The 20,822-nt window shown below is 46.2% G+C and overlaps 1 protein-coding gene across 1 annotated transcript in view; it reads left to right on the top strand.

Moving 5' to 3' along the window:
* Positions 1-20,822, top strand: part of iars1 (isoleucyl-tRNA synthetase 1) — a 163,954-nt gene that overhangs the window by 87,814 nt on the left and 55,318 nt on the right. Inside the window, exons 18-23 of the mRNA XM_055869922.1 lie at positions 1,737-1,820; positions 3,886-4,030; positions 8,306-8,426; positions 9,631-9,722; positions 10,444-10,521; positions 13,528-13,649. Coding sequence (XP_055725897.1) covers positions 1,737-1,820; positions 3,886-4,030; positions 8,306-8,426; positions 9,631-9,722; positions 10,444-10,521; positions 13,528-13,649 — 642 coding nt within the window. The remainder of the gene's footprint in view (positions 1-1,736; positions 1,821-3,885; positions 4,031-8,305; positions 8,427-9,630; positions 9,723-10,443; positions 10,522-13,527; positions 13,650-20,822) is intronic.

The following is a 20,822-nucleotide window of genomic DNA, read 5'->3' as shown; positions in this document are numbered from 1 at the left end:
GAATATAGCCGTAAATCCCTGTTACACTAAAGTCCTCTTCCATAATAATGAGACTAGAGTCCAAATGGCACCCTATTCCCTATATAGTGCACTACTTTAGACCAGGACCCTATTCCCTATATAGTGCACTACTTTAGACCAGGACCCTATTCCCTATATAGTGCACTACTTTAGACCAGGGCCCTATTCCCTATATAGTGCACTACTTTAGACCAGAGACATATTCCCTATATAGTGCACTACTTTAGACCAGGACCCCATTCCCTATATAGTGCACTACTTTAGACCAGGACCCTATTCCCTATATAGTGCACTACTTTAGACCAGGACCCTATTCCCTATATAGTGCACTACTTTAGACCAGGGCCCTATTCCCTATATAGTGCACTACTTTAGACCAGAGACCTATTCCCTATATAGTGCACTACTTTAGACCAGGACCCTATTCCCTATATAGTGCACTACTTTAGACCAGGACCCTATTCCCTATATAGTGCACTACTTTAGACCAGAGCCCTATTCCCTATATAGTGCACTACTTTAGACCAGAGACATATTCCCTATATAGTGCACTACTTTAGACCAGGACCCTATTCCCTATATAGTGCACTACTTTAGACCAGAGACCTATTCCCTATATAGTGCACTACTTTAGACCAGGACCCTATTCCCTATATAGTGCACTACTTTAGACCAGGGCCCTATTCCCTATATAGTGCACTACTTTAGACCAGAGACCTATTCCCTATATAGTGCACTACTTTAGACCAGGACCCTATTCCCTATATAGTGCACTACTTTAGACCAGGACCCTTTTCCCTATATAGTGCACTACTTTAGACCAGAGCCCTATTCCCTATATAGTGCACCACTTTAGACCAGGGCCCTATTCCCTATATAGTGCACCACTTTAGACCAGAGCCCAGACAGACCGATACACAGAGAGAGACACACATACACGCACGCAAGCAAAGAGAGACACACACATAGAGACACACACACACACACAGAGAGACACACACACACACACAAAGAGAGAGACACACACACACACACAGAGAGACAGACAGACAACGTACTGCGTATAACCTGGAAGAACTCATTTCATTACCAGATGTAAAGTGATGTTCTCTCTGTGTGTCTCTCTCTGTGTGTCTCTCTCTGTGTGTCTCTCTCTGTGTCTCTCTCTGTGTCTCTCTCTGTGTCTCTCTCTGTGTCTCTCTCTGTGTCTCTCTCCGTGTCTCTCTCCGTGTCTCTCTCTGTGTCTCTCTCTGTGTCTCTCTCTGTTTCTCTCTCTGTGTCTCTCTCTGTGTCTCTCTCTGTGTCTCTCTCTGTTTCTCTCTCTGTGTCTCTCTCTGTGTCTCTCTCCGTGTCTCTCTCTGTGTGTCTCTCTGTGTGTCTCTCTGTGTGTCTCTCTGTGTGTCTCTCTCGGTGTCTCTCTCTGTGTCTCTCTCTGTGTCTCTCTCTGTGTCTCTCTCTGTGTCTCTCTCTGTGTCTCTCTCTGTGTCTCTCTCTGTGTGTCTCTCTCTGTGTGTCTCTCTCTGTGTGTCTCTCTCTGTGTCTCTCTCTGTGTCTCTCTCTGTGTCTCTCTCTGTGTCTCTCTCTGTGTCTCTCTCTGTGTCTCTCTCTGTGTGTCTCTCTCTGTGTGTCTCTCTCGGTGTCTCTCTCTGTGTCTCTCTCTGTGTCTCTCTCTGTCTCTCTCTGTGTCTCTCTCTGTGTCTCTCTCTGTGTCTCAGCGATGGACAGAAGATGAGTAAACGTAAGAAGAACTACCCTGATCCTGGTCTGGTAGTGGAGAACTATGGAGCCGATGCCCTGAGGTAAACTCTATTCTGACACACACTGTGTTTTACGTAGTGCCTTGGGCAATACGGTGGCATTGCCATATGGTTAATGAATAAGGCAGTGTGTAATCCCACTATATGGTTAATGAATAAGGCAGTGTGTAATCCCACTATATGGTTAATGAATAAGGCAGAGTGTAATCCCACTATATGGTTAATGAATAAGGCAGAGTGTAATCCCACTATATGGTTAATGAATAAAGCAGAGTGTAATCCCACTATATGGTTAATGAATAAGGCAGTGTGTAATCCCACTATATGGTTAATGAATAAGGCAGTGTGTAATCCCACTATATGGTTAATGAATAAAGCAGAGTGTAATCCCACTATATGGTTAATGAATAAAGCAGAGTGTAATCCCACTATATGGTTAATGAATAAGGCAGAGTGTAATCCCACTATATGGTTAATGAATAAGGCAGAGTGTAATCCCACTATATGTTTAATGAATAAGGCAGTGTGTAATCCCACTATATGTTTAATGAATAAGGCAGTGTGTAATCCCACTATATAGTTAGTGAATAAAGCAGAGTGTAATCCCACTATATGGTTAACAAAAAAACAAAAAAGTAACCTTTATTTAACTAGGCAACTCAGTTAAGAACAAACTCTTATTTACAATGACGGCCTAGGAACAGTGGGTTAACTGCCTTGTTCAGGGGCAGAATGACAGATTTGTACCTTGTCAGCTCGGGGATTCGATCTAGCAACCTTTCAGTTACTGGCCCAACACTCTAGCCACTAGGCTACCTGCTGCCCCTCTAACCGCTAGGCTAACTGCCTCCCCTCTAACCACTAGGCTAACTGCCTCCCCTCTAACCACTAGGCTACCTGCCTCCTCTAACCGCTAGGCTACCTGCTGCCCCTCTAACCGCTAGGCTAACTGACTCCCCTCTAACCACTAGGCTACCTGCCTCCTCTAACCGCTAGGCTACCTGCCGCCCCTCTAACCACTAGGCTACCTGCCGCCCATCTAACCACTAGGCTACCTGCTGCCCCTCTAACCGCTAGGCTACCTGCTGCCCCTCTAACCGCTAGGCTACCTGCTGCCCCTCTAACCGCTAGGCTACCTGCCTCCCCTCTAACCACTAGGCTACCTGCCTCCCCTCTAACCACTAGGCTACCTACCTCCTCTAACCACTAGGCTACCTGCCTCCTCTAACCGCTAGGCTAACTGCCTCCCCTCTAACCGCTAGGCTAACTGCCTCCCCTCTAACCACTAGGCTACCTGCCTCTCCTCTAACCACTAGGCTACCTGCCTCCCCTCTAACCGCGAGGCTACCTGCCTCCCCTCTAACCGCTAGGCTACCTGCCGCCCCTCTAACCGCGAGGCTACCTGCCTCCCCTCTAACCGCGAGGCTACCTGCCTCCCCTCTAACCGCGAGGCTACCTGCCTCCCCTCTAACCACTAGGCTACCTGCCTCCCCTCTAACCACTAGGCTACCTACCTCCTCTAACCACTAGGCTACCTGCCTCCTCTAACCGCTAGGCTAACTGCCTCCCCTCTAACCGCTAGGCTAACTGCCTCCCCTCTAACCACTAGGCTACCTGCCTCTCCTCTAACCACTAGGCTACCTGCCTCCCCTCTAACCGCGAGGCTACCTGCCTCCCCTCTAACCGCTAGGCTACCTGCCGCCCCTCTAACCGCGAGGCTACCTGCCTCCCCTCTAACCACTAGGCTACCTGCCGCCCCTGGAGGGAGGGGGATTTAGATGACCTAACATCTCTTTTATGCCCCCTCCCCTCCCTCCCCTCCCTCCCTCCCTCCCTCCCTCCCTCCTTCCTCCCCTCCCTCCTTCCTCCCCTCCCTCCCTCCTCCCCTCCCCCCTCCTCCCCTCCCTCCCTCTCTCCTCCCCTCCCTCCCTCCCTCCCTCCCTCCTCCCTCCCTCCCTCCCTCCCTCCTCCCCTCCATCTCTCCTCCCCTCCCCCCTCCTCCCCTCCCTCTCTCTCCCCTCCTCCCCTCTCCTCCTCCCCTCCCTCCCTCCTCCCCTCCCTCTCTTCTCCCCCCTCCTCCCCCTCCCTCCTCCCCTCCCCCCTCCAGGCTCTATCTAATCAACTCCCCGGTAGTGAGAGCTGAGAACCTGCGTTTCAAAGAGGAAGGAGTCAGAGATGTTCTGAAGGATGTCTTCCTCCCCTGGTACAACGCCTACCGCTTCCTGGTCCAGAACGTCCAGCGTCTCCACAAGGTAACCTTATAACCCAGCCTTAAGCTTCCTCACCTCCCCCAGCCTACCGCTTCCTGGTCCAGAACGTCCAGCGTCTCCACAAGGTAACCTTATAACCCAGCCTTAGGCCTCCTCACCTCCCCCAGCCTACTGCTTCCTGGTCCAAAATATTCGAGAGGCTGCTCCCCTACCCCCGTCTCCCATACCCTGCCCCCGGTTTAACCCAAGCCTTACCCCTATTACACCTACCCTGCCCTGCCACACCTCCCCAACTTCCCTCTCCATATCCCCAACCAGTATGTGCAGAAAGTGGAGAATGTACACATGCTTTACAAGGTGCTGTCCCCCTGCCCAACCCCTCCCTCTCTGCACAAGGTACCCATCCCCCTTTACAGCCCCAACCCCCTCCCCTTTACACCCCCCCCCCCTTACAGCCCTGGCTTCCCCCTTACAGCCCTAACCCTCCTCCACCCCCCCCTCCAGCCCTGGCCTCCCCCTACAGCCCTGGCCTCCCCCTACAGCCCTTGCCTCCCCTCTCTTCCATCCCCTCACCCAGTCCTACCCACAGGAAAAAATACTATATTATACTATGGTCTAAATACTATAGTATTACTACAGTTGAAGTCGGAAGTTTACATACACTTAGGTTGGAGTCATTAACTCGTTTTTCAAGCACTCTACAGATTTCTTGTTAACAAACTATAGTTTTGGCAAGTCGGTTAGGACATCTACTTTGTGCATGACACATTTTTCCAACAATTGTTTACAGACAGATTATTTCACTTATAATTCACTGTATCACAATTCCAGTGGGTCAGAAGTTTACATACACTAAGTTGACTGTGCCTTTAAACAGCTTGGGAAATTCCAGAAAATGATGTCATGGCTTTAGAAGCTTCTGATAGGCTAACTGACATCATTTGAGTCAATTGGAGGTGTACCTGTGGATTTATTTCAAGGCCTACCTTCAAACTCAGTGTCTCTTTGCTTGACATCATGGGAAAATCAAAGAAATCAGCCAAGACCTCAGATTTTTTTTTTTGACATTTGCAAGTTTGGTTCATCCTTAGGAGCAATTTCCAAACGCTTGAAGGTACCACGTTCATCTGTACAAACAATAGTACTCAATTATAAACACCATGGGACCATGCAGTCGTCATACCGCTCAGGAAGGAGACGCATTCTGTGTCCTAGAGATGAACGTACTTTGGTGCGAAAAGGGTAAATCAATCCCAGAACAACAGCAAAGGACCTTGTGAAGATGCTGGAGGAAACCGGTACAAAAGTGTTTATATCCACAGTAAAACGAGTCCTATATCCACATAACCTGAAAGGCCGCTCAGCAAGGAAGAAGCCACTGCTCCAAAACCGCCATAAAACAGCCAGACTACGGTTTGCAACTGCACATGGGGACAAAGATCTTTGGAGAAATGTCCTCTGGTCTGATGAAACAAAAATAGAACTGTTTGGTCATAATGACCATCGTTATGTTTGGAGGATAAAGGGGGAGGCTTGCAAGCCGAAGAACACCATCCCAGCCGTGAAGCACGGGGGTGGCAGCATCATGTTGAGGGGGTGCTTTGCTGCAGGAGGGACTGGTGCACCTCACAAAATAGATGGCATCATGAGGATGAAAATTATGTGGATATATTGAAGCAACATCTCAAGACATCAGTCAGGAAGTTAAAGCTTGATCGCAAATGGGTCTTCCAAATGGACAATGACCCCAAGCATACTTCCAAATTTTTGGCAAAATGGCTTAAGGACAACAAAGTCAAGGTATTGGAGTGGCCATCACAAAGCCCTGACTTCAATCCTATAGACAATTTGTGGGCAGAACTGAAAAAGCGTGTGAAGAGGCCTACAAACCTGACTCAGTTACACCAGCCCTGTCAGGGGGCATGGGCCAAAATTCACCCAACTCATTGTGGGAAGCTTGTGGAAGGCTACCTGAAACGTTTGACCCAAGTTAAACAATTTAATGGCGATGTTACCAAATACTAATGGAGTGTATGTAAACTTCTGACCCACTGGGAATGTGATGAAATAAATAAAAGCTGAAATAAATTATTCTCTCTACTATTATTCTGACATTTCACATTCTTAAAATAAAGTGGTGATCCTAACTGACCCAAGACTGGGAATATTTACTAGGATTTAATGTCAGGAATTGTGAGAACTGAGTTTAAATGTATTTGGCTAAGGTGTATGTAAACTTCTGACTTCAACTGTATATTTATATACTATAATATTCACTGTAGTGTTTTTGCAGACATGCCTGTAGTTTACTGTAATATTTACTAGGGGTTGGAACCGGTTCAGGGATCAGAACAGAAAAATAACATTTTTAGAGGAACCCGCTCTTCCGTAGGTACAATTCTGTGGACTTTAGTTATGACACGCATTATCCGAATTAGAGGCCTAGTTCGTCAAGCCTCCTCCTCCTCCTCCACCCTCTCTCCCGCCCTACACTGGTCTGTCCAAGGCATGTAAACAGCTATAGCTGGTCTGCTCTATCCGCTCTGATTGGTGAAGTCGTTTCATCTAAATGGTTAAAACTCATTGATTTCAGAGGTTTAAAAAGGAACCTATCGGAATGATATTAACTGTTACTTTTTGGAGGGGGGGTTCAGAACTTTATTGTCCCTGTTGGAACAAAACGGATACAAATATTGGTTCTACTCAAAACCAAACGATTGGAAAATAATTTGGTTCCAACCCCTGGTATTTACTGTAGTGTTTTTGCCAACATGACTTTGGTATATTGTAGTAACTCCTGCCGACCTAGGGTGAGATGAAACTACCAGACTACACCTCAACCAGTTACTGTTTAATGAGGAGAACACCTCAACCAGTTACTGTTTAATGAGGGGAACACCTCAACCAGTTACTGTTTAATGAGGGGAACACCTCAACCAGACAGTTACTGTTTAATGAGGGGAACACCTCAACCAGTTACTGTTTAATGAGGGGAACACCTCAACCAGTTACTGTTTAATGAGGAGAACACCTCAACCAGACAGTTACTGTTTAATGAGGGGAACACCTCAACCAGTTACTGTTTAATGAGGGGAACACCTCAACCAGTTACTGTTTAATGAGGGGAACACCTCAACCAGTTACTGTTTAATGAGGGGAACACCTCAACCAGTTACTGTTTAATGAGGGGAACACCTCAACCAGACAGTTACTGTTTAATGAGGGGAACACCTCAACCAGTTACTGTTTAATGAGGGGAACACCTCAACCAGTTACTGTTTAATGAGGGGAACACCTCAACCAGACAGTTACTGTTTAATGAGGGGAACACCTCAACCAGACAGTTACTGTTTAATGAGGGGAACACCTCAACCAGTTACTGTTTAATGAGGAGAACACCTCAACCAGTTACTGTTTAATGAGGGGAACACCTCAACCAGTTACTGTTTAATGAGGGGAACACCTCAACCAGTTACTGTTTAATGAGGGGAACACCTCAACCAGTTACTGTTTAATGAGGGGAACACCTCAACCAGTTACTGTTTAATGAGGGGAACACCTCAACCAGTTACTGTTTAATGAGGGGAACACCTCAACCAGTTACTGTTTAATGAGGGGAACACCTCAACCAGTTACTGTTTAATGAGGGGAACACCTCAACCAGTTACTGTTTAATGAGGGGAACACCTCAACCAGTTACTGTTTAATGAGGGGAACACCTCAACCAGTTACTGTTTAATGAGGGGAACACCTCAACCAGTTACTGTTTAATGAGGGGAACACCTCAACCAGTTACTGTTTAATGAGGGGAACACCTCAACCAGTTACTGTTTAATGAGGGGAACACCTCAACCAGTTACTGTTTAATGAGGGGAACACCTCAACCAGTTACTGTTTAATGAGGTCACCTCAACCAGTTACTGTTTAATGAGGAGAACACCTCAACCAGTTACTGTTTAATGAGGGGAACACCTCAACCAGTTACTGTTTAATGAGGGGAACACCTCAACCAGTTACTGTTTAATGAGGGGAACACCTCAACCAGTTACTGTTTAATGAGGGGAACACCTCAACCAGTTACTGTTTAATGAGGAGAACACCTCAACCAGTTACTGTTTAATGAGGGGAACACCTCAACCAGTTACTGTTTAATGAGGAGAACACCTCAACCAGTTACTGTTTAATGAGGAGAACACCTCAACCAGAACATAAGACTCTGCCTATCACATCCTTTAAACTCTGTGACTTTCTCTCTATCTCTTGCTCTGTGTCCTGTTCTCTGTGTGACCTTTTTGCCCGGTGACCTTTGCCCTTCAGGAGGACGGCATCAGCTTCCTGTACAACGAGGCCACAGCCAAGTGCAGTGACAACATCATGGACAAGTGGATCCAGTCATTCACCCAGTCTCTCATCCAGTTCTTCAAAGCTGAGATGGATGGTGAGCTTCACACACACACACACACACACACACACACACACACACACACACACACACACACACACACACACACACTAATCTACAGGACTGATTCACTAGCACAGACTGGAATATGTTCCGGGGTTCATCTGATAACATTGAGGAGTTTTACCACATCAGTCACTGGATCAGTAATAAGTGCATCGACGACGTCGTCCCCACAGTTGACCGTACGTACATATCCCAACCAGAAGCCATGGAGTACAGGCAACATCCTCACTGAGCTAATGGCTAGAGCTGCCGCTTTTAAAGAGCGGGACACTAACCCGGACGCTTATTAGAAATCCCGCTACGACCTCTGACGAACCATCGAACGGGCTATACAGGCAATACAAGACTACGATCTAATTTTCTCTCTTCATTTGTTGGGATTTTTATTTGACACACACACACACAACGTGTACACACCGTACACACACACACAGTCTCTCATCCAGTTCTTCAAGGCTGAGACGAGTGACAACACTACACCTTTTCACTGAAATCCACTGAAATCCACTTTTTTTTTTTAAATGAGATACTTAATGTTACATTCAGTTAAATTAAATAAAATTCAGTAAATTAAATTAAATTCAGTAAATTAAATTAAATTCAGTAAATGAAATGAAATTCAGTAAATAGCTATAACCAAGGGGCAATTATTACTGGGGCGACAACCGTGCCAACATTATGGATATATAACAACAACATAATAAAACACATTATAAACTGGGTGGTTCGAGCATCGAATGCTGATTGGCTGACAGCCGTGGTATATCAGACCGTATACCACGGGTATGACATAACATGTATTTTTACTGCTCTAATCACGTTGGTAACCAGTTTATAACAGCAATGAGGCGCATCGGGAGGTTTGTGATATATGGCCGATATACCGCGGCTAAGGGCTGTTTCCAGGCACTCCGCGTTGTGTCGTGCTTAAGGACAGCCCTTTAGCCGTGGTATATCGGCCGTATACCACACCTCCTCGGGCCTTATTGCTTAAATAGACAACACTGCATGTGGAATACGTCATTCTTTCAATGCGTCGATTTTGACCCCGCAACCCCAGTTCGCGATACAAAGCTCTCTGCTACTGTTATGGGTCTGTCCTTATAAAGGCCTTTTTCCCAGCCGCTCCCCTCTCACTCCAGACATGAGTTGTAATCCGAGTGTCTCCTTGCAGCTTACAGGTTGTACACGGTGGTGCCAAAGCTTGTCAAGTTTGTGGACATGCTGACCAACTGGTACGTGAGGACCAACCGTAGGCGTTTCAAGGTGAGTTCACCCTCAAACACTGATGCAGTCAAATAGCTTAAAGGTACAGTAACCGCTATACCACTTTCTCTGTTGACTGTGCTATATTGACTAGTGTAACCACTGTTTCTCTGTTGACTATGATATATTGACTAGAGTAACCACCGTGTCTCTGTTGACTGTGCTATATTGACTAGAGTAACCACCGTGTCTCTGTTGACTGTGCTATATTGACTAGAGTAACCACCGTGTCTCTGTTGACTGTGCTATATTGACTAGAGTAACCACCGTGTCTCTGTTGACTGTGCTATATTGACTAGAGTAACCACCGTGTCTCTGTTGACTGTGCTATATTGACTAGAGTAACCACTGTTTCTCTGTTGACTGTGCTATATTGACTAGAGTAACCACCGTGTCTCTGTTGACTGTGCTATATTGACTAGAGTAACCACCGTGTCTCTGTTGACTGTGCTATATTGACTGGAGTAACCACCGTGTCTCTGTTGACTGTGCTATATTGACTAGAGTAACCACCGTTTCTCTGTTGACTGTGCTATATTGACTAGAGTAACCACTGTGTCTCTGTTGACTGTGCTATATTGACTGAAGTAATGCGAATGAATTGAGTTGGTCATCAATGACACTCTGTTTAAAAATCTGTTGTGTTATGTATGGAACATGTTAGGGAGGAAGAGGAGGAGGAGGAAGATGATGTTTGTAACTGTGCATTGTAACCCTACAGGGAGAGAGTGGAACAGAGGACTGTCTGGGGGCTCTGGAGAATCTCTTCAGTGTTCTGTTCTCCATGTGCAGACTGATGGTGAGTCACATGGGTAACAGGTGCCTCGTGTTTAACCTGGCTCAACTCTGCTCAAGGACATCTGCTTCCATTGAAAATAGGGTATCGAGAGCGATATTTTCTCTTCGCCAAAACAATTGCGTTTGGAACTAATGCACCGGACCGTTCTAAATAACGAGTGCTCTGATGCTGTTCCTCGTGATGCTGTACTTCGTGATGCTGTACCTCGTGATGCTGTACCTCGTGACGCTGTACCTCGTGACGCTGTACCTCGTGACGCTGTACCTCGTGATGCTGTACCTCGTGATGCTGTACCTCGTGATGCTGTACCTCGTGATGCTGTACCTCGTGATGCTGTACCTCGTGACGCTGTACCTCGTGATGCTGTACCTCGCGACGCTGCACCCCGCGACGCTGTACCCGTGACGCTGTACCTCGTGACGCTGTACCTCGTGACGCTGTACCCCGTGACGCTGTACCCCGTGACGCTGTACCTCGTGACGCTGTACCTCGTGATGCTGTACCTCGTGACGCTGTACCTCGTGACGCTGTACCTCGTGACGCTGTACCCCGTGACGCTGTACCCCGTGACGCTGTACCTCGTGACGCTGTACCTCGTGACGCTGTACCTCGTGACGCTGTACCTCGTGACGCTGTACCTCGTGACGCTGTACCTCGTGACGCTGTACCTCGTGACGCTGTACCCCGTGACGCTGTACCTCGTGACGCTGTACCTCGTGACGCTGTACCTCGTGACGCTGTACCTCGTGACGCTGTACCTCGTGACGCTGTACCCCGTGACGCTGTACCCCGTGACGCTGTACCTCGTGACGCTGTACCTCGTGACGCTGTACCTCGTGACGCTGTACCTCGTGACGCTGTACCCCGTGACGCTGTACCCCGTGACGCTGTACCTCGTGACGCTGTACCTCGTGACGCTGTACCTTGTGATGCATTGTGTGTGTATCAGGCTGTAACTAAATCTCTGGTTAAACTGAAGTTCCTCCTCACAGAAATTGTTAAAGAAAAAAGTTTGAACTTAAGTCTGCTGCATATAATAATTTTACTTACACTTCATTAGTTCTCAACGCAGATGTCTTTGTATGAGGACAAGGTCTCCCCGAGTTAGAATGGTAACGAGGACAAGGTCTCTGAGTTAGAATGGTAACGAGGACAAGGCCTCTGAGTTAGAATGGTAACGAGGACAAGGTCTCCCTGAGTTAGAATGGTAACGAGGACAAGGTCTCCCTGAGTTAGAATGGTAACGAGGACAAGGTCTCCCTGAGTTAGAATGGTAACGAGGACAAGGTCTCCCCGAGTTAGAATGGTAACGAGGACAAGGTCTCCCCGAGTTAGAATGGTAACGAGGACAAGGTCTCCCCGAGTTAGAATGGTAACGGGGACAAGGTCTCCCCGAGTTAGAATGGTAACGAGGACAAGGTCTCCCCGAGTTAGAATGGTAACGAGGACAAGGTCTCCCCGAGTTAGAATGGTAACGAGGACAAGGCCTCCCCGAGTTAGAATGGTAACGAGGACAAGGCCTCCCCGAGTTAGAATGGTAACGAGGACAAGGTCTCCCTGAGTTAGAATGGTAACGAGGACAAGGTCTCCCTGAGTTAGAATGGTAACGAGGACAAGGTCTCCCCGAGTTAGAATGGTAACGAGGACAAGGTCTCCCCGAGTTAGAATGGTAACGAGGACAAGGTCTCCCCGAGTTAGAATGGTAACGGGGACAAGGTCTCCCCGAGTTAGAATGGTAACGGGGACAAGGTCTCCCCGAGTTAGAATGGTAACGAGGACAAGGTCTCCCCAGGTTAGAATGGTAACGGGGACAAGGTCTCCCCAGGTTAGAATGGTAACGGGGACAAGGTCTCCCCGAGTTAGAATGGTAACGAGGACAAGGTCTCCCCGAGTTAGAATGGTAACGAGGACAAGGTCTCCCCGAGTTAGAATGGTAACGAGGACAAGGTCTCCCCGAGTTAGAATGGTAACGAGGACAAGGTCTCCCCGAGTTAGAATGGTAACGAGGACAAGGCCTCCCCGAGTTAGAATGGTAACGAGGACAAGGCCTCCCCGAGTTAGAATGGTAACGAGGACAAGGCCTCCCCGAGTTAGAATGGTAACGAGGACAAGGTCTCTCCCGAGTTAGAATGGTAACGAGGACAAGGTCTCCCTGAGTTAGAATGGTAACGAGGACAAGGTCTCCCCGAGTTAGAATGGTAACGAGGACAAGGCCTCCCCGAGTTAGAATGGTAACGAGGACAAGGCCTCCCCGAGTTAGAATGGTAACGAGGACAAGGTCTCTCCCGAGTTAGAATGGTAACGAGGACAAGGTCTCCCCGAGTTAGAATGGTAACGAGGACAAGGTCTCCCCGAGTTAGAATGGTAACGAGGACAAGGTCTCCCCGAGTTAGAATGGTAACGAGGACAAGTTCTCCCCGAGTTAGAATGGTAACGAGGACAAGGTCTCCCCGAGTTAGAATGGTAACGAGGACAAGGTCTCCCTGAGTTAGAATGGTAACGAGGACAAGTTCTCCCCGAGTTAGAATGGTAACGAGGACAAGGTCTCCCCGAGTTAGAATGGTAACGGGGACAAGGTCTCCCCGAGTTAGAATGGTAACGAGGACAAGGTCTCCCCGAGTTAGAATGGTAACGGGGACAAGGTCTCCCTGAGTTAGAATGGTAACGAGGACAAGGTCTCCCCGAGTTAGAATGGTAACGAGGACAAGGTCTCCCCGAGTTAGAATGGTAACGAGGACAAGGTCTCCCTGAGTTAGAATGGTAACGAGGACAAGGTCTCCCCGAGTTAGAATGGTAACGGGGACAAGGTCTCCCCGAGTTAGAATGGTAACGAGGACAAGGTCTCCCCGAGTTAGAATGGTAACGAGGACAAGGTCTCCCCGAGTTAGAATGGTAGGAGAGTTGTAGTGTATGTTCTCAACTAACTAGGTATCTCTCCTCCTCCCCACTAGTATAGTACTGTATAGTATCGTTGTCTTTCTCTGACTGGTCTCTCCTCCCCACTAGGCTCCCTTCACCCCCTTTATAACAGAGATGATGTACCAGAACCTGCGTCACCTGATCGACCCCGCCTCTGTAGAGGAGAAGGACTCCAGTAGCATACACTACCTCATGCTGCCGCTAGTCAGGTAATCAATCAGTCAATCAATCATTTACTACCTCATGCTGCCGCTAGTCAGGTAATCAATCAGTCAATTAATCATTTACTACCTCATCCTGCCTCTAGTCAGGTAATCAATCAGTCATTTACTACCTCATGCTGCCGCTAGTCAGGTAATCAATCAGTCAATCAATCATTTACTACCTCATCCTGCCGCTAGTCAGGTAATCAATCAGTCAATCAATCATTTATTACCTCATCCTGCCTCTAGTCAGGTAATCAATCAGTCATTTACTACCTCATGCTGCCGCTAGTCAGGTAATCAATCAGTCAATTAATCATTTACTACCTCATCCTGCCTCTAGTCAGGTAATCAATCAGTCATTTACTACCTCATGCTGCCGCTAGTCAGGTAATCAATCATTCAATCAATCATTTACTACCTCATCCTGCCGCTAGTCAGGTAATCAATCAGTCAATTAATCATTTACTACCTCATCCTGCCTCTAGTCAGGTAATCAATCAGTCAATCAATCATTTACTACCTCATCCGGCCTCTAGTCAGGTAATCAATCAGTCTATCAGTCATTTACTACCTCATCCTGCCTCTAGTCAGGTAGGGGTTAATTAATCATCTGCTGCCTCTAGTCAAGTAAGTAATCAATCAATCATTGAATTTGCCTCGAAGGACAATGAACTACACCATTCACTAGCTCAAGTAGCCAACCCCCCCCACGGCAGAATACAAGCCCCCCACGGCAGAATACAAGCCCCCCACGGCAGAAGACAAGCCCCCCACGGCAGAAGACAAGCCCCCCACGGCAGAAGACAAGCCCCCCACGGCAGAAGACAAGCCCCCCACGGCAGAAGACAAGCCCCCCACGGCAGAAGACAAGCCCCCCACGGCAGAATACAAGCCCCCCACGGCAGAATACAATCCCCCCCACGGCAGAATACAATCCCCCCCACGGCAGAATACAATCCCCCCCACGGCAGAATACAATCCCCCCCACGGCAGAATACAATCCCCCCCCACGGCAGAATACAATCCCCCCCACGGCAGAATACAATCCCCCCCACGGCAGAATACAATCCCCCCCACGGCAGAATACAATCCCCCCCACGGCAGAATACAATCCCCCCCACGGCAGAATACAATCCCCCCCACGGCAGAATACATTCCCCCCCCACGGCAGAATACAATCCCCCCCACGGCAGAATACAATCCCCCCCACGGCAGAATACAAACATCCCCCACGGCAGAATACAATCCCCCCCACGGCAGAATACAATCCCCCCCACGGCAGAATACAATCCCCCCCACGGCAGAATACAACCCCCCCACGGCAGAATACAAACACCCCCCGCAGCAGAATACAAATTACTAGACAGTTACTGGAGAATAGCCCCAAGTTTCTTGATGTCTGACTTACTTCAATGCTTTCTCCTATTCCTCCTGCCTGGACTGTCTGTCTCTGTCTGTCCTCCCTCCCTCAACGTGTTACCCAGCTACCTGTCATTCTTCTTTTCAATCTCCTTTCTAGGGAGTTTTTCCTAGCCACCGTGCTTCTACACCTGCGTTGCTTGCTGTTTTAGGCTCGGTTTCTGTACAGCACTTTGAGATATCAGCTGATGTACGAAAGGCTTTTAGAAATCAATTGAAAAGATCCCCATGGGTGGTAGTGCACTATATAGGGAGTAGGGCGCCATTTTGAAGACTGACTTCCTCCTCAATGAATCTGAAAGTGTCTCACGTCAAATTAGTAGCAGGGAATACGGACAGCGCAAAGCCTTTCGATTAAAACTATTTATTTCGCAATGAAAAAATAAATAAAATGCTTTTAAAGATTCTTTAAAAAAAAAAAATATTTATTTTGAAATTTGGCCCTTTCTTTTGAATCTCTTTGTCAGAAACAAGAAGTGATTTGTGTTTATGATGACAAAGAATCCCAGACGATGATCTCGACAGACGCTCGGTGACAGGAGTATTTTGTTTTGAACCAACTTGTGTGTTGAAACGCCTGTCAATTATACTATTCTGTTTGTATCTGCGTATAAACTTTGAGCTGCATCCTATGATTGAGTAGCTATACCCTTTAGTCTGTCTCTGAAGCGACAGGGCCGTTGCTTTAGTCTGTCTCTGAAGCGGCAGGGCCATTGCTTTAGTCTGTCTCTGAAGCGGCAGGGCCATTTCTTTAGTCTGACTCTGGCTGAAGCGACAGGGCCGTTGCTTTAGTCTGTCTCTGAAGCGACTGAAGATGAATGTACTGACTATGACTGTGATATGTGGTTGTCCCACCTAGCTATCTGTAGATGAATGTACTGACTATGACTGTGATATGTGGTTGTCTCACCTAGCTATCTGTAGATGAATGTACTGACTATGACTGTGATATGTGGTTTTCCACCTAGTTATCTGAAGATGAATGTACTGACTATGACTGTGATATGTGGTTGTCCCACCTAGCTATCTGTAGATGAATGTACTGACTGTGATATGTGGTTGTCCCACCTAGCTATCTGAAGATGAATGTACTGACTATGACTGTGATATGTGGTTGTCCCACCTAGCTATCTGTAGATGAATGTACTGACTATGACTGTGATATGTGGTTGTCTCACCTAGCTATCTGAAGATGAATGTACTGACTATGACTGTGATATGTGGTTGTCTCACCTAGCTATCTGTAGATGAATGTACTGACTGTGATATGTGGTTGTCTCACCTAGCTATCTGTAGATGAATGTACTGACTATGACTGTGATATGTGGTTGTCTCACCTAGCTATCTGTAGATGAATGTACTGACTGTGATATGTGGTTGTCCCACCTAGCTATCTGAAGATGAATGTACTGACTATGACTGTGATATGTGGTTGTCCTGTCTAGCTATCTGTAGATGAATGTACTGACTATAACTGTGATATGTGGTTGTCTCACCTAGCTATCTGTAGATGAATGTACTGACTGTGATATGTGGTTGTCTCACCTAGCTATCTGTAGATGAATGTACTGACTGTGATATGTGGTTGTCTCACCTAGCTATCTGTAGATGAATGTACTGACTGTGATATGTGGTTGTCCCACCTAGCTATCTGAAGATGAATGTACTAACTATGACTGTGATATGTGGTTGTCCCACCTAGCTATCTGTAGATGAATGTACTGACTATGACTGTGATATGTGGTTGTCCCACCTAGCTATCTGTAGATGAATGTACTGACTATGACTGTGATATGTGGTTGTCCCACCTAGCTATCTGAAGATGAATGTACTGACTATGACTGTGATATGTGGTTGTCTCACCTAGCTATCTGAAGATGAATGTACTGACTATGACTGTGATATGTGGTTGTCCCACCTAGCTATCTGAAGATGAATGTACTGACTATGACTGTGATATGTGGTTGTCCCACCTAGCTATCTGTAGATGAATGTACTGACTGTGATATGTGGTTGTCCCACCTAGCTATCTGTAGATGAATGTACTGACTATGACTGTGATATGTGGTTGTCCCACCTAGCTATCTGTAGATGAATGTACTGACTGTGATATGTGGTTGTCCCATCTAGCTATCTGTAGATGAATGTACTGACTGTGATATGTGGTTGTCCCACCTAGCTATCTGTAGATGAATGTACTGACTATGACTGTGATATGTGGTTGTCTCACCTAGCTATCTGTAGATGAATGTACTGACTGTGATATGTGGTTGTCCCACCTAGCTATCTGTAGATGAATGTACTGACTATGACTGTGATATATGGTTGTCCCACCTAGCTATCTGTAGATGAATGTACTGACTATGACTGTGATATGTGGTTGTCCCATCTAGCTATCTGAAGATGAATGTACTGACTGTGACTGTGATATGTGGTTGTCCCACCTAGCTATCTGTAGATGAATGTACTGACTATGACTGTGATATGTGGTTGTCTCACCTAGCTATCTGTAGATGAATGTACTGACTGTGATATGTGGTTGTCCCACCTAGCTATCTGTAGATGAATGTACTGACTATGACTGTGATATGTGGTTGTCCCACCTAGCTATCTGTAGATGAATGTACTGACTATGACTGTGATATGTGGTTGTCCCTCCTAGCTATCTGGAGATGAATGTACTGACTGTGATATGTGGTTGTCCCACCTAGCTATCTGTAGATGAATGTACTGACTATGACTGTGATATGTGGTTGTCCCTCCTAGCTATCTGGAGATGAATGTACTGACTGTGATATGTGGTTGTCTCACCTAGCTATCTGTAGATGAATGTACTGACTGTGATATGTGGTTGTCCCACCTAGCTATCTGAAGATGAATGTACTGACTGTGATATGTAGTTGTCTCACCTAGCTATCTGTAGATGAATGTACTGACTATGACTGTGATATGTGGTTGTCTCACCTAGCTATCTGTAGATGAATGTACTGACTGTGATATGTGGTTGTCCCTCCTAGCTATCTGTAGATGAATGTACTGACTATGACTGTGATATGTGGTTGTCCCTCCTAGCTATCTGGAGATGAATGTACTGACTATGACTGTGATATGTGGTTGTCTCACCTAGCTATCTGTAGATGAATGTACTGACTATGACTGTGATATGTGGTTGTCCCACCTAGCTATCTGTAGATGAATGTACTGACTATGACTGTGATATGTGGTTGTCCCACCTAGCTATCTGTAGATGAATGTACTGACTATGACTGTGATATGTGGTTGTCCCACCTAGCTATCTGTAGATGAATGTACTGACTATGACTGTGATATGTGGTTGTCCCACCTAGCTATCTGTAGATGAATTTACTGACTATGACTGTGATATGTGGTTGTCCCACCTAGCTATCTGAAGATGAATGTACTGACTATGACTGTGATATGTGGTTGTCCCACCTAGCTATCTGTAGATGAATGTACTGACTGTGATATGTGGTTGTCTCACCTAGCTATCTGGAGATGAATGTACTGACTATGACTGGTTCACCTAGCTATCTGTAGATGAATGTACTTTACTATGACTGTGATATGTGGTTGTCCCACCTAGCTATCTGTAGATGAATGTACTGACTGTGATATGTAGTTGTCTCACCTAGCTATCTGTAGATGAATGTACTGACTATGACTGTGATATGTGGTTGTCCCACCTAGCTATCTGAAGATGAATTTACTGACTATGACTGTGATATGTGGTTGTCCCACCTAGCTATCTGGAGATGAATGTACTGACTATGACTGTGATATGTGGTTGTCCCACCTAGCTATCTGTAGATGAATGTACTGACTGTGACTGTGATATGTGGTTGTCCCACCTAGCTATCTGTAGATGAATGTACTGACTATGACTGTGATATGTGGTTGTCCCACCTAGCTATCTGTAGATGAATGTACTGACTATGACTGTGATATGTGGTTGTCTCACCTAGCTATCTGTAGATGAATGTACTGACTATGACTGTGATATGTGGTTGTCCCACCTAGCTATCTGTAGATGAATGTACTGACTATGACTGTGATATGTGGTTGTCCCACCTAGCTATCTGAAGATGAATGTACTGACTGTGATATGTGGTTGTCCCTCCTAGCTATCTGAAGATGAATGTACTGACTGTGATATGTAGTTGTCTCACCTAGCTATCTGTAGATGAATGTACTGACTATGACTGTGATATGTGGTTGTCCCACCTAGCTATCTGAAGATGAATTTACTGACTATGACTGTGATATGTGGTTGTCCCACCTAGCTATCTGTAGATGAATGTACTGACTATGACTGTGATATGTGGTTGTCTCACCTAGCTATCTGTAGATGAATGTACTGACTATGACTGTGATATGTGGTTGTCTCACCTAGCTATCTGAAGATGAATGTACTGACTGTGACTGTGATATGTGGTTGTCCCACCTAGCTATCTGGAGATGAATGTACTGACTGTGATATGTGGTTGTCTCACCTAGCTATCTGTAGATGAATGTACTGACTGTGATATGTGGTTGTCCCACCTAGCTATCTGTAGATGAATGTACTGACTATAACTGTGATATGTGGTTGTCCCACCTAGCTATCTGTAGATGAATGTACTGACTGTGATATGTGGTTGTCCCACCTAGCTATCTGTAGATGAATGTACTGACTATGACTGTGATATGTGGTTGTCCCACCTAGCTATCTGAAGATGAATGTACTGACTATGACTGTGATATGTGGTTGTCCCACCTAGCTATCTGTAGATGAATGTACTGACTGTGATATGTGGTTGTCCCACCTAGCTATCTGTAGATGAATGTACTGACTGTGCTATGTGGTTGTCCCACCCAGCTATCTGTAGATGAATGTACTGACTATGACTGTGATATGTGGTTGTCTCACCTAGCTATCTGTAGATGAATGTACTGACTATGACTGTGATATGTGGTTGTCTCACCTAGCTATCTGTAGATGAATGTACTGACTGTGATATGTGGTTGTCCCACCTAGCTATCTGTAGATGAATGTACTGACTATGACTGTGATATGTGGTTGTCTCTCCTAGCTATCTGTAGATGAATGTACTGACTGTGATATGTGGTTGTCCCTCCTAGCTATCTGAAGATGAATGTACTGACTATGACTGTGATATGTGGTTGTCCCACCTAGCTATCTGAAGATGAATGTACTGACTATGACTGTGATATGTGGTTGTCTCACCTAGCTATCTGGAGATGAATGTACTGACTGTGATATGTGGTTGTCTCACCTAGCTATCTGTAGATGAATGTACTGACTGAGATATGTGGTTGTCCCACCTAGCTATCTGAAGATGAATGTACTGACTATGACTGTGATATGTGGTTGTCTCACCTAGCTATCTGGAGATGAATGTACTGACTGTGATATGTGGTTGTCTCACCTAGCTATCTGAAGATGAATGTACTGACTATGACTGTGATATGTGGTTGTCCCACCTAGCTATCTGGAGATGAATGTACTGACTATGACTGTGATATGTGGTTGTCCCACCTAGCTATCTGGAGATGAATGTACTGACTATGACTGGTTCACCTAGCTATCTGTAGATGAATGTACTTTACTATGACTGTGATATGTGGTTGTCCCACCTAGCTATCTGTAGATGAATGTACTGACTATGACTGTGATATGTGGTTGTCCCACCTAGCTATCTGAAGATGAATGTACTGACTATGACTGTGATATGTGGT

This window comes from Salvelinus fontinalis, chromosome 18, assembly GCF_029448725.1.
Source record: "Salvelinus fontinalis isolate EN_2023a chromosome 18, ASM2944872v1, whole genome shotgun sequence".
Lineage (NCBI taxonomy): Eukaryota > Metazoa > Chordata > Actinopteri > Salmoniformes > Salmonidae > Salvelinus > Salvelinus fontinalis.
The sequence above is the reverse complement of the archived record's forward strand: the minus strand, read 5'-3'. Positions and strand labels throughout refer to the sequence as shown.